A 15,213-nucleotide genomic window follows, 5' to 3' on the forward strand; every position below is an offset into this window, starting at 1 on the left:
TCACCCGGCATGGCACTAACTCCACACGGTGCTGATATGTAGTCTGAGATATCTGGTACAAAGCACTCACCAAATGGTCCCACATATTACAAGGAGGTAATGTGGCAACATGAATTTGGTTTCCCAGGTGGGACAATAAATGCTCTATTGAATTAATGTCAGGTGAATTTGGAGGCCAAGACAAGACTTAAAAGTTACTGGAATGTTCCTCAAACCACTCACTCATTATTTGACCCTTATGACATGGTACATTATCCTGTTGGTAAGCACCACCCCGCACCGGAAATACTGTTGTCATGAATGGGTGAACCTGGTCTGCAACAAGTTTACGTAGTGCAGAGACATCAGGGATTATTCTATGGGGATTATGGATCCTAATGTGCTCTATGAAAACATTGCCCCCACCATAATATCACCGATACCAGCTTGTCTCCATCCAACTGTGCATCCGGGAGCCAGGGTTTCATTTGAAAATCGGCATATTAACACACGTCCACCAATGTTATGGACCAGAAAATTTGATTCGTAGGACCATGCAACTTTCTTCCATTCATCTAATATCCAATTCCGATGTTTCTTGGCTCATTGCAGACAAAGCTGGCGATGACATGCCATCAGTGCAGGGACATGCTTCGGCCTCCGGCTGCACAGGCACATATGCAGCAGTGTACACTGCACAGTGTGTTGAGAAAAACACTGTCTGGTTCTCCACTGTTGTAGCTCCTCAATCAAGGCAACAATGTTTAGCAATCCCCATTCTCTTCTGGAATGAATGCGCTGTCGACGGCACACTGCTGGACAGTGATTTGTCGTTTCACCACTTTTGATATGCACTTACAACAACTGCACATGAATAGCCCACTAAATGTGTCGTTTCTGATACTGATGTTTCCAGTTGCCAAGCCATAATGATTTGACCTTTACCGAAGTCTGATAAATCAGCTGCTTTTCCCATTATGTCACTAATCATACTATGTTTGGAAAGACAATGCATAGCCATTTTATATACCCCCAACATCAGCTGCACATGCACAGTCGTTTTGTTCATGGACGAGCCCACTGTTATAGATGGAGGGTGATGATAATGTAATAGTTCTTCGTTGTATATGCAAGCATACATCAGCACATACATCCATTTCTGAATCCAGTCCCAATAACAGAAGAATACCGATTACATTTACTGTTCTGATTCTGTGGGTTTTCCCTCAGTGGGAACACTGCACCACCACAGCTCTTAAAAGTTTGTGTAAGACACCATGGCAGTAAAGCACACAAATGAGTAGAAGCTTTTGCATATGAATGCAAAAACTATATTATACCTGTATAGCTGATTTAACATGACCCAGGGTACACCATAGACCATGGAGAAGTCAGCTACTCTACACCTCATTCCATTCCCCCCCCAAACAGTTTTGGCAATAAGATGTTTTGTGGAATAATGAAATAAATATTTACAGTTTATATATATATTTGCACATAGGACTTGCGTGTGTGTATATATATATGCATGTACACACACACATATATATATATATGCATGTGTGTGTGTGTGTCATAATTTAACTGTTTGAGTCCCAAGGGGTATTGAAAAAACACTGTTGAAGAATCCCAAACAGTGCAACCATGCTTTCTCTAAATGAATACGAAAAGACCCAAGCAGCGTGAAAGTAGTTGTTTTATATTATGTCGAGAAATACCAAGTGGCGCAACAGCACTTGTTTTATTTTATGTCGAGAAATACCAAGCGGCGTGATGGTGCTTCTTATATTTGTTAGGTAATGTGATTCTTGTCTTTTTCTCATCGCTCCGTCACATTTATTGCAATTTGCTAAGCGACTACAACAATTGGTAATGCACTGACAGTTGTCCACATGTTGAAATGTACTGGGTTTTCTCGACATGAAATCTCAACAGCACAATTGCGCTGCTTGGGACCTAAACGGTTAATGTGTAGGAAGAATCCAATACTTTAACAGTTCAGTCATGATGGAAGAGGAGCAAGATGAGACGGAGATGATGAAAGTGGATTTCCACAAATCACCAATCTTTATTTTCAAGCACATAAAGTCATCTTAGTAGATATTTATCCAATCATAATAAAATACAGTAAATCCTATGTACACTGATTTTAATAGTAAGACATAGACATCAGACTGAGAAGCGATGCGGCAAGATGTTAGCAAGGTAGAAGCTGAGAAAAGAAATGGTGTAGTTTTTTTTTTTTTTTTTTTTTTTTTCCCAAGAGTATTTATACTAAGTACATGCAAAAAGTACTCTAAACTATGATGGGTTAATCTTAGGTTGTTACATAACATAGAAGGACTTTGAATTTGGGAGAACAGATGAATTTAGGAGGAAAGCATTAAGTCTAGAATCCTTAATTCTGAGGTTGGCAATTATTTTTAAAGCAGCTATCATATTTTCTTATATCTTACATATATATACTTGTGTGTGTGTGTTTATTAGAAGGTAAATGATGGATGACTAATACAAGTGTATTCATGTACACATGTATACTAAATTCTACACTTTAATTGTACAGTTTCCTTTAGTAAATTAATTTGTATATATTGCTTTTACATTAATTTCCTGGCCAACCAGCCTTTCTTCAGTAAAAAAGGAGCCATTTTCTTTTCAAAAGATGTTTTTGTAACTCGAAAAAAGTGAAAAATTATGGCTTTATACTAACAAAATTTTAAGATCTTCCTTTTTCAATATTTTCTGGCCAAGCTAGCAAGTTAGAATTTTGTGCAACTTCTTCTTCTATCTATTCAGTAGCCATTTTGGAAGCTTTTCTTACTGATAGGGACAGGTTGACCCGCAATTACTTCTCCACTTTTTCTTCTTACTCGGTGGGACCCACTCTTTTACAAAGACACGTCAACTTACAGCGTGAACTACTATTCGCTCAAAAAATTTCCGTTTCACTTTTGGTAACCTTTCTTCAGAACACTAAATGGCAAACCTCCTCCAACGTTCTTTTTCAAGTTTCTTTCCATGCAGCGCTCGTATTTGGTAAGTTTGACTTATTATATCCTTTTTTCAGACTGTTTTAATTTAAGCTTTGACATTTCAATTGTACTTTTACGTTTTTTCTTTTTCATTTCAGAGCTTGCCGTTTCTTTATTACTAGAATTTCTATCAATTTAAATTTAATTTTTATAACTTGTCTTTGTAAGAATGTAAAAATATTTCACTTCTCATATTTTTGAGTTGGAAAGCTAAGACAATTTGGGAAAAGAGACATTCAATGAAATTCTTAATTCTTCAACTATTTCTTTGACTAACTGATTAAGTCCTATGCTTCCGAGTCTCAGTGAATTGTTGGAACGAAAATTTGTTTTGGCTATCTAATTAGTTGACCATGTATGGAGTTTCAAAATGCTTTTCCCTTGACAAGTTCTGTTATGAAGCTCCAAACAAGGAAGATTAATATTTTCTTTTTACTTTCCTTATTTTTAATTACTACATTCAAACCAATGTCTTAGCATCTTAGTTTTTTACTTTGCTGTTTTTTATATATTACATTACTTGGTAAAATTCATGTCTTCTTGCTGATGAGTTCAATCCCACTTTACTTTTTAACTGTATATATACATACATATACAAGTAAAAAAATATTTACAATGCTTTATTTTTTGGTTTCATTAAATTTTTGAAACATGTAACATCCTTTTGGCAAAAACACAACATCACAAGCTTTGCATATGAATCTTGTTTCGTGCGGCTTCGCTTTTGTGCTACAGAACACACATCGTCTCCATGTACCCTTCACTAGCATGTGTTCAAAGTTGTCATATTGTTTATAGGTAGAAAACGTTCCTTTAAAAATGAGGGTATCTTTGGGGTTTAATGTACTTTTGTGTGTACTTCATGGCAGAGAGGGAATACAGCAAATTCAGATGGAATTGTTTGGTATTTTTTAATTTCATCTCAAGTTAGCATTATATATAAATAGTATGTAACTGTTAATTAGAGTTACATTTAGAAAATGGTAGAATATGTTTTCCCTGTCTAGGGGAATGAAGTGCTACTACTTCATTCCCCTAGACAGGAAAAAAAATGATGTTTTTTCATCATCATCGGTTCTGTAACAGCTAGTGGTGCAGTTTTCCCGTTGAAAGAACATCTAATTTTATTTAACGACTCTCTATACATACTTTCTGTATAAAAAATAAATAGTTTAGAGTACAGCCAATGATATAACCTTTTTTTTTTTTTTTTTTTTCAAAATTTGTATTAAAAAATTTTTTTGTAAATACGAGGATTTTAAATGATGCGTAAAACAGCAAATCATAATTGCCTTGTGTGATAATGCCATCTATGACTGAAAAGGGAAGTTAAAAGTAAATAATAAACCTTGTTTTCATCCATGTATAACAGAATTTAACACTTCGAGAAGCTAGCCAATTAGGATGTTTTCTGTATTGGAGCACTCAGCAACAAAGGGCTAACACATAGGACAATCTCTAATATCCACAGTCGTTGGCCAGGCGTGAAGTGATATATGGACAGTGTCAGAAGAGCTGGTGTGCAGAATTTTTACAATTTAGTGAAGCATCAAGCAACAAAATCAAGGGGTGACAAAACTTTTAGAAATTAGGACAGGCACTGGGCCGCAGAATTTCGAGCAACAAAAATTTTAGAATTTAGTAAGGCATTAAGCAGCAGAATTTAGGACTCGCAGAGATTGCATCAAGTGGGAAAATGCCTAGCACCAACCCTGTTTATGATGCATTGAAACATAAAAGATAAATCTTTTAAACTATAGTATTTCAATTTCTTTATTAATAGAAAAATTCCTTTTTATAAATGCCTGTTCATGTGATAAGATTAGAAGCATTTTTGATATTTTCCAGGCTTGTGTCCTATAAAAAGAAGACAAAATTAAAGAAAGATAAACATGTTAAGAGAAAAACTTCTAGGATCAGAAATACAAAATTCAAATAATTCATTGTTTTTGTTGTTTGACTTCTGAATTAGTATTTATTCGGCATGTTATTGTGTCTTAATTCATTGTTCTTCCAAAAATTCTCTGAAAAGTAAGAAATTCAAACTTCATGTAAAATACATCTGTTACATGTTAATACCTTGAAGGTATTTTTTAGTTAGTCATATTTTTCTGGAATCTTTTGGAATCGCAAATCTATAAATCTTGTCTTCAAAGCCTTCTAAACTTTCCGATGTGCAATGTCTAAAATCCGAAAGAAAATTACCTCTACCAATTCTATAACAGCAAAAAGGCAGAAGATTTTGGGGGAAAAAAAAAATCGCAGAAGAAAAGTGAAAAATGAATTTTACAGCAAAAACTGATACACATTCTGAAAATTCTGAGACAATTACATGGGGATAAACTCTTGCCATGAAGAAATATGAAAGAAGCCATTTTAAAATAATTACAGTAGCTATTTTGCTAAGAAATGTTTCAAAAATTGTGCCATGTAGTATTTATTACATTGTTTGTTTTTCATATTCAAAATATTCTACCAATAAGTCGCCGAAATGGAAAGTAATGTCAATTTATAATACTACAAGGGAAAATAAAATGCTTTATTTTAATATTATTTCTTAAATAAAATTTTAATACATTACCATTATTTTAATTACATTTATGAATGTTATATTTTTATTTAAAAAAACCCAAAATCCACAAACTTCCAAGTTAAACGCTTTGTATAGAAATTTATCTTAAAAAATCACCAAAATGTTGATAAGTCACCAATTTTAGCTATTTAATGCAAGAATTCATGTCCTCAAAAGAGAAATTGTTTATGAGCTCTTTCATTAGCAAAAAAGAAACCATTTTTAAATGCTAATGTTTCACTTCCAGCCCAGAAACTTGAGCACTGCACCATTTATGTTAGAAGAAGGGACAAATTCAAACAATAACCCATCAAATACATACTTGTCTGTGAATGGCCAAAAAATATTCCTCCAAAATGCTAATTCACACTACAACTGGCAGTTGTCATAAAAAAACAGACAAATTTTAGATGATAAACATTAAAGACCTACTGCCCATTTTGGCCCAAATTAAGGACTTTTAAGGATCAAAAATCATTTTAAAAAAAACCTGTATAAGACCTGTTGCAGTGCACAAGTAGGTAGAATGTTTTGCCTGATCAAGTGTGTGCATTTTCTATGTAACTGTGAGACTTATTACAAGGGAGATGCAACGTATTTTTAACAGTACAGTACAAAGTCTTTAATCCTGATGTCTATAATCCAGACTTCAAAGCTACAAATTTTATGCGCATGTCTAAATGCATAATGCGTTTACGCATGCGCATAATATGTTTACGCATGTCCGCTTAATGTATAACAGACAGTATAAGCTAGGCTAAAATTATCTCTAATTATCTATTTCAGTTAATGTTGCAGATTGCGCTGTTCCTTAATCTTCCAATTGGATCCAGCTTATTATTTTTTGCAGACTGTTAGAGCAATTTTATAAAAATTCAGCTTGAACTTTCGTTTATTTCAAAAAGAGTTTCCAATTCTGGAGCAGCCAAAAGATCTACAAAGCGAAAGCATGTTTCAATGTCAATCAAACAAAAAGTGGAATTGCTGCAAAAAAATGGATAAAGGCATGAAGAAAGTGAAAGAGAGGTTAGTGAAAACGAAAAAATTTCGATTGACAAGTTAGTCGGTATTCTCAGCACAGCAATTACAGGACTTGGAAGAGTGGAACTTTGTAACTGAACAAGAAATTATGTCTGTTTATAGAATTAAAGAGAAAGTATTAGCACAAAAAACGAAGCAACTTAAACAACTTGCATTGAAAGAAATGTTTAATAAAGTAAACAAATAAATATTAAGCTTTTTTTTTTTTTGTAAAATTTGGTACCCTTCAGATCATAATTGCTCTTTATTTCATAAATTACTGTTTAATATTTTTAATTGTAAAATTTCTGCATGCCATCTTAAAAAAATTTAAATTGATGATCTATAATCCGGAATCACCGAAGTCCCAACGAATCCGGATTACAGACCTTGTACTGTAAATCAAAAGTGCAAAAAAAGTATTACTAGAACCAAAGTTTCCTTTATAAATACAGAATAAATTACCTTGAAAGAAACACCCATACACACACATAAATGAAGGTGCAAAAGATTTACCTGTTATCAGCATTACTACTTAAATCACATTCATAAGTAGAAATCTCTTTAGAAGTCCAGATGAAATCCTTCTACAAAATTATAAATTTGATCACATTAAATAAATATGTAACATATACATAAAAACATAATAAAGAGGCACTATTACGAAAGGAGAAAAATCTAATATTACTTTTTATACCCAAACAATCTAATGATTAAAAACACATATTACAGATGTAGTAAAAAAACAAGACCTTTCAACTTTTGATCTAGTAAAATAAGCTTCTGAGAGCACAACCATTTCAAGTGACTATGATACAGAATACGTTTATCAAAATTGTTGATACAAATGAAGATAATGACATCTTTGGTCATCAACACAGCAACTTTTTTATTGCTGGTGGCAAATTTTTCAAAACAATGAATCTATTTAACACTTATCATTATTACCTTAACTGAAAACAAGAATATATAACTATTATTTTTAGGCACAATGAAAAGGAGCATAGACAAGAACAAATTCCGTTTATATAAAAAGTTCTGAAAATTACGCTGAAGTTTAAATTTATATCAACAGCTGATACAAATTACCTTTTTAATGTTTTCTTCAGCCTTCTTCTCTGCTTTTGCAATAGCTTTAGCATCTCGCACACATTCTGAAAGGTTAACATTCAGTTTTTCTATGCGTCTACTTTTCCTCAATGAAAGGTCAGTATTCAGTTCTTCTAAGCGTCTACTTTTCCTCAACAAAAAGTCAATACCTAGTTTTTGTAACATTCTATTTTTCTTCATCCAAGGTCGAGAAGAAGGTATGTTCCTAAATAAATAAATAGAAGAAGTGGTTTATAAGAATAAATGAAATATGTGATGAATGTTTTCAGAAAAAACATACTGATGAATTCGGCATAATTACTACTGCATAAATTATAATACTAGCAGAAAACTAAATTATAATACTAGCAATACTAGCAGAAAACAATAAAGCTTATCAGAGATGATCACTCAGCTCATTGCAGCAAAAGGATCATCCTCTGTTCCAAGAAATAATATTTAGTGAGTACAGAATTGAATGACACAAATGCTGCTACAAAGCGGAATACAATTTATTAACAAAAAAACAGATAGTACATTAGTTAGAAATAATCCCCGCCCAAGTCAATAAACTTCAGCCATCTGGCTGGAAGGCCCCTGAGGGCTTCCTAGTCTGTGGGCTAAACAGTCTGTGGGGTGTTGGTACACCACCTACAGACGATTGCACGCAATTCGGCAGAAGATTCAACATGTTGAACCCTGACTGCATCCTTCATCTTGTCACAAAAGGTGTAGTCCAAGGGGACCAGATTGGGCGAGTATGGAGGGTGTGGCAACAATGAATCCCGATGCCTTGAGTGTCGCAGGTGTTCTGGCTAATGTCGGAGTGTGCGCTGTCTTGCTGCAACAGCCCATGCCCTGCCAATTTGCTTGGACAGTGCTGTTTAATTGTGCCGTCACAGCGTTCTGGCAACTTCACAGTAGCGGTCGCTGCTGATGGTGCACCCAGGCTCCAGCCAGTCCATGAGAAGAATGCCCTGGACATCCCAGAAGACTGTTGCCATTTGTTTTACACGTTCAAAGCCGCCCTAGGCTTCTTGGGACATGGGCTTGATGCATGCTCCCACTCCATGGAGCTGCATTTTTTCGGGAGTTACCCTCAAAAACCCCGACTCATCCCCCATGACTAGGCAGGCAAAGAAGTAATCCGGATCACCATCGTGTTGTGCAAGCTGTTCTTTGCAGATTTCAGTGCGCTTTGCCTTTTGTTATGGTGCGAGTGCATGAGGCACCTATTTCGCACACACCTTTGTCATCTCCAAATCACCATGCACAATCGCCTGCAATGTTTCACGTGCAAGACCTGTCTCTTCTTGCATATCGGTGAACATTATGCGCCTGTTTGCCATGATCAAATCTGACTCGACTGCCACATTTGCAACTTTATGCAATGTTGCTGTCATTCCATGCTGACACCTTTAGTTGTAGTCTCCACTTCGCTGTTGAATTTGGCCAATGGTATACAGTACACCTTGAGGGTGTTTTATTCCCGCACACCGACACTATGCGACGATGGATCTCACTACCCTGTATCTTTTCATTCCATAGGAACCATGCTGTCCAATGCTGACCGTGATAGTCACCTTCCATCATTGCTGTCTACACTCTCAATGACGACGGCAAAAGGGACAGATGTTGGCTTATCATTCGTCTGAGACCAGTTCTACCTATGCATTCTGGGTAGTGCATGCCTGCCCCCTTGTGTCTATTTCACTTGTTTCCCTGTAGCATTGTATAATAGTGCCATTGTGAGAGCCATTGTGCCAATCATTTCTGTATGATCCGTACAGTGAAAGGTTAACTTTGAACACTGCCTAATTAAGCTCGCTGTGACATTGTCTAACCCACTCAATCATCACTTTGGTATTGTTGAGATATTTGTAATCGCATTCTTATTGGTTAAAAAGAATTATAGCTTTCTGTCACGTCCGATGTATTCTGAAACTTAATCCTATTTTATTTGGTTATATTTTCTTTTTGTTACTTTTGATTTTTGTTTGTTTGTTTGTTTGTGTGTGTGTGTGTGTGTGTGTGTGTGTGATTCGCTAAACCATGATCTGCTGTAAAGTTATTTTTATAAAACCTCTGTAAACTTTTTCTCTCTCTGCATGTGTTTCATTTTTTTGCTCTGTAATAAATGTTTGTTTTTCGAACCACAGCATTTAAATGTTCAATAGCAAAGCATGGTTCGTCACAAATTAGAATGCGCTGATCTTTTTTTTTTTATGTAACATTCTATGCCAGCGTCATATTTTATCGTTCGTGTAATTTTTATTTTGTTTTGGTTTTTCGTGAATGATAGCTTTTTTAAGCGGAAGTGAAAAAAAAGTTTTTGGTGTTGTGCCATTTGATGACGTTAATAACTTTACTGTTTGGTGTCAAAGGATTCAAGCAGTATTTACTGAAAAGGCATTGGATACATTTTTAGAAACAAAAGTAACTGCAGACAGAACTGCAGATGTTTTGAAAACAAAAAAGCCTTACGCCTTAATTCTTGTGCTTTTAAGTGATAATATTCTTGCTTTTCTTCAAAGTGAACACACGGCATCTAAAATATGGAAGAAACTGCAATCTATGCATAGTGCTAAAGGAGCAGTGAGTCAAATTTTAACACGTAAATGTTTAGCTACCATAAGAAAATCTAAAGATGTGTCAATGAGACAACATATCTACAACATACGGAACTTGGTCAGTAATCTACGCTTTTCTGGATCTGAAGTAAATGACTTTGATGTTATTATTTACATTTTAATGTCATTGCCAAAGGAATATGAAAATGTTAAGGCATCACTAGAATATCAACCAAGTGATAATTTGAGTTTTAAATTTATTACAAGCAGCCTTTTTGATTCTGAATCCCTTATGTTCGATGACAAAATGAAAATAAGTATTTTAAACCAAATATGGACAACTCTGTTTTTATTAGTACTCGTAAAGAACTGTTTTGCATTTATTCTAAAAGAAAAAAGGACATTCTGCTAAATTCTGTAGAAAAAAGAACTGCGTCTGTCATAGTTGTGGGAAAACTGGTAATTTCAAAAGTGAATGTTTTCATAATCCTAAAAAGCAGCCAAATTCAAATAGTAATAAGTATGCATCACCTGCAATATTTTTTGTGGCTCGAAATCTTGTGCATGATCAATTTATTATTAATTCTGGTGCAACTTCTCACAAGGAATGGTTTACCTCAATTAAGCCTGAGAGTGGAACTGCTAAATGTGCCTCTAAGTGGTAGTTTTAGAAGTAGAAGGCATTGGTGACATTTGCTGCAAAACTAACAATGGTGTTGAAATAATGTTAAAAGATGTTCTTTACGTTCCGAAATTAAATTGGCAGTTAATTTCTGTCAAAAATATTGAAGCAGCAGGTTTAAGCATAATTTTTTTAAATGAAAAGGTTTACATTGAAAACAAAAACAAACGTTTTAGATATTTGGGACAAATGTGGACAATATTTTAGTGATTTTTCACCAAATTTATATACAGTTTTATCAGTAAAGAATGATGATTTACAGCACGGAAGACTAGGACAAGGTTGTGATCAAGAATTAAAACTAATGAATCTTCCAGCAAAAGAAACATTTTGTGAAGTATGTGTTCGTGCTAAACAAAGTATATTGCCTATAGGAAAGGGTTCTCGCAGAAAAGAATCCAAATTGTTTATAACTATACACACTGATGTATGTGGTCCAATAAAACCTCAAACACTCCATGTTGAAAAGTATTTCATGACTATAATTGATGACTACTCACGATTTACGGAAATAAGATTGCTCAAAAGAAAAAGTGACATTGTTGATGAAACTTGAACTATTCTTTAAATTGAATCCAACTGTCACAAAACTGCGCTGTGACAATGCCAAAGAGTATGTCAGTGGAGAACTTTATGAAGTTGCTAAAAGAGCAGGTGTAAAAATAGATCCTGCACCTCCCTATATACCTTTTCTAAATGGTGTTGCTGAAAGAGCAATTAGAACTGTACTGGAAAAAGCTAGAGCAATGCTCCTTGAGGCAAATTTAATCAAAATTCCTTTGGGGTGAAGCAGTACTTACGGCTGCTCATATAAATAATCGACTCCCAAATAGTTCAATTGACAATCGTGTTCCTTATTTTCCGAAGTATGGTGAAAATCTCGATTTGACAAACATGCATGCATTTGGCTGTGGTGCTTATACTCTTGTGCCACCATCCCAAAGAAAGAAAATAGATGAAAAATCTGTCAGAATGATATTTGTAGGTTATTCCACAATGGGATATCATTTAATGTTTCCAGAAACAAGACGCATCATTGTTTCCAGAAATATCAAATTTAATGAAGAAAAGGAGAAAGTAGAAAATCAATACATTTCCAATAGTTCTGATTTGAGTGAAAATGACAATGATGACACTAAAAATGAAGACAAATTAATTTCAAACACTGACAATGGTGGATTAAATGCTGCAAATGAGAAGGAGGAACAAAGAAAATCTTCCAAGAGAAAAGACACAAACAGTTAGGTATCTTAATTCTGAGATTTACCAAGTGATGTTTGCACAACAAGACACTCTGACCTTTGATGATATTGTAGAACAAGAACTATGGAAAAGAGCTAAGGACGAGGAAATGAAATCTATGGAAGATAACAACATCTGGGATCTACAAAATTTGCCCCCTGATAAAAAAGCCATTTCCTACAAATGGGTTCTACGTAAAAAACAAGATGGAACTTACAAAGCCAGGCTTGTTGCTCATGGCTTCATGCAAAAGGAAGGCATAGACTATACATACACGTTTTCTCCAGTAATTAGTATGTGCTCTTTACGTTTAATCCTGGTAATAATCAATAATGAATGTTTGCAAACTTTTACTTTAGATGTCAAGACAGCTTTCTTGAATGGTAAGTTAGATGAAACCATCTACATAGACCAGCCCAAAGGATCATGATAATATGAGTGAAAATAAGAAATGTAAACTTGAAAAAAGTTTATATGATCTTAAACAGTCTCCTTGACAATGGTATCAGAAATTTCTTAATTCTGTTATTAAATTAGATTTTAAGCAATTGGACTCTGTCTGAACCATGTATTTTCATCAAAAATCTAAATTGTACGAAAGTAATTATGGCTCTTTATGTGGATGACTATTAATTGCAGGTTCGGATGTATTACAATATCATTGTTATATAAAGAATTTCAAATGTCAAAATCTGAAAGTGTCTCAGAATTTTTAGGCATTAGACTGAAGTTCGAGTCCAGTTGTTTATATTTAAATCACAAACCATATACTGAAAAATTACTTGATAAATTTAAAATGCCTGATTGTAAAACTGCCCAAACTCCCATTGAACCAAAATATACAGCAACTAATTTTCAGAAAGGAAATGCATTACATGGCCCATACAAAGAATTGATTGGATCTTTACTTAGCATATATTACAAGGCCAGATATTTTATTTGCAGTAAATTGCTAAAGCCAATTGCAGAAGCATCCTACTGGTGTTGCCTGGTATGCTCTGAAGAGAATTCTTAGGTACTTGAAAAACACCTTAAATTTAAAATTGATATACAAAAAGATGATTTGGAAAGGGCAAACTTATGTTTGTATGAAGATGCAGATGGGGGGGGGGGGATACTCTCAAGATAGGAAATCAATTACTGGTTACTTTATAATGTTTTCAAACTGTCCTATTATGTTGTGCTGTAACAAGCAAAAGTGTATTGCACTTTCATCAACAGATGCTGAAATAATTGCTTTATGCAAAGATATTCAAGATATTTTATGGATAAAAAAATGAAATTTCCAGTGTTAAAAATGTTTATATTTTTGAGATAACCAGTCATGTATTAAAAGTATTGTTAATAAAAACTTTTCGGGTATGTTGAAACATATAGATATAAAATTAAAGTTCACTCATAAGACTGTTAAAGAAAATAATATTAAAATTGAAGATGTACAATCAAATTTACAAATCGCAGATATGTTAACTAAGGCACTGCCCAAAACAAAATTCTATGAACTATTATCACTGAACTGTTTACAAATTGTGTAATTCTTCTATCTTTTCTATAATGTGTGATTAAGGGGGAGTGTTGAGATATTTGTAATCACATTCTTATCGGTTAAAAAGAATTATAGCTTTCGTCCAATGCATTCTGAAATTTAATCCCATTTTATTTCTTTATATTTTTTTTATGTTATTTTTGATTGGTTGTTTTCTGTGTTTTGTTTGTGATTCGCTAAGCCATGATCTGCTGTAAAGTTATATATATATATACTCTGTAAACTTATCCTCATTAAGGATTTCGTAAAAGAGGAAAAGTTTTTACGCCCTTATGCTGCGTATTTTATCACTCAGAATGATAGAAATCACAATTTCCCAACTTAATACTGTGCAGATCATCATTAAGTAACTGAGTGTGCTGTTTAGGTTTTTCAAGCAGCATCCTCCAGAGTCTGAGGTTAAGAGGGTGATCATCCCACCTGACTCCCTCCGAACTGTATCTGCTACTCATGGTGCAGAATTCTTGTAAATATGTATATAGGCTTTCCTTCTACTTTATATATCCTGACTATTTTCATGCCATTTTATAAATTACTGCAATGTATTAACTATGTACCAGCATGGAGCTTTTGAAATGTTTCTGATCACGAGACCTGTACATATTAAGTTACCTGCCTCCATTATCTGTACATGATGCCTTTACTGATGAGACATCTACACAATCTTCAGTCGCATGCTTCCAAATTATACTTTTGATATTAAATGCCATTTTGTTAGTAATTTTGCATGTAAAAGTTTATTTTAAATACATCGCCTTGGACAGCCAACCCGATGCCTTGCCGCGCCACACGTGACTATTGGTCACGCCCTTTTCACATCCTAGTTTGTCCTCCGGACCCACCCTGAGCTTTCAACTTGCTGCATTGCTCGTAGTAGCAACTTATGTGACAACAGCCGGAACAAAGCAAGCAAATTCGCAAGCTACTCGCGGCTTAACACTGGAACTGGGACTGGTTTTTCTCTCTCTGCGTGTATTTTTTCCCCCTCTGTAATAAATGTTTGTGTTTTGAATCACGGCATTTTAAATATTCAACAGGTATGATTGTCACTTTTAGTATAACGAATGATTTTTCGGTTATTTATTGTGAAGGGAATCTACAAAAAATTCAAAATACAGTTGACTTTCCAATGAAATAATCCTCACGTAAATCTTGAGATGGACACACCTTTATCCATTATTCCAGCAATTCCACTTTTTGTTTAATGGACATCGAAACATGCTTTTGCTTTGTAACTTGTGTTACAGCTCCAGAAGACTCTTTGAAAAAAATCGAAAGTTCAAAATTTAATCTTCATAAAATGGTGCAAAAATAACAGCCTGCAAAAAATAATAAGCTGGATCAAATCAGAAAGTTAAGAATAGTGCCATCTGCTACTTTAATTGGAATTAGTATAATTTTAGTCTAACTTCAAACGGCCACTATACATTATTGGCTATGTATCCTAAGACTGGCGATGAAAGACAAGATATTTCGCAAAA

General features: G+C 34.3%; 1 protein-coding gene across 3 annotated transcripts in view; it reads right to left on the minus strand.

The window, feature by feature from the left end:
* LOC118204829 (WD repeat-containing protein 76-like) overlaps window positions 1–15,213 on the minus strand; it is a 128,152-nt gene that overhangs the window by 84,022 nt on the left and 28,917 nt on the right. For all 3 annotated transcript variants that reach the window (XM_085823810.1, XM_085823808.1, XM_085823809.1), the window contains 2 exons: window positions 7,693–7,918; window positions 7,120–7,190 (listed from right to left, as the gene is read on the minus strand). In XM_085823810.1, coding sequence (XP_085679936.1) covers window positions 7,120–7,190; window positions 7,693–7,918 — 297 coding nt within the window. The remainder of the gene's footprint in view (window positions 1–7,119; window positions 7,191–7,692; window positions 7,919–15,213) is intronic.

Source organism: Stegodyphus dumicola, chromosome 9, assembly GCF_044657685.1.
Source record: "Stegodyphus dumicola isolate Sdum_Otavi_A_Nest chromosome 9, ASM4465768v1".
In the NCBI taxonomy this organism is placed as follows: Eukaryota; Metazoa; Arthropoda; class Arachnida; order Araneae; family Eresidae; genus Stegodyphus; species Stegodyphus dumicola.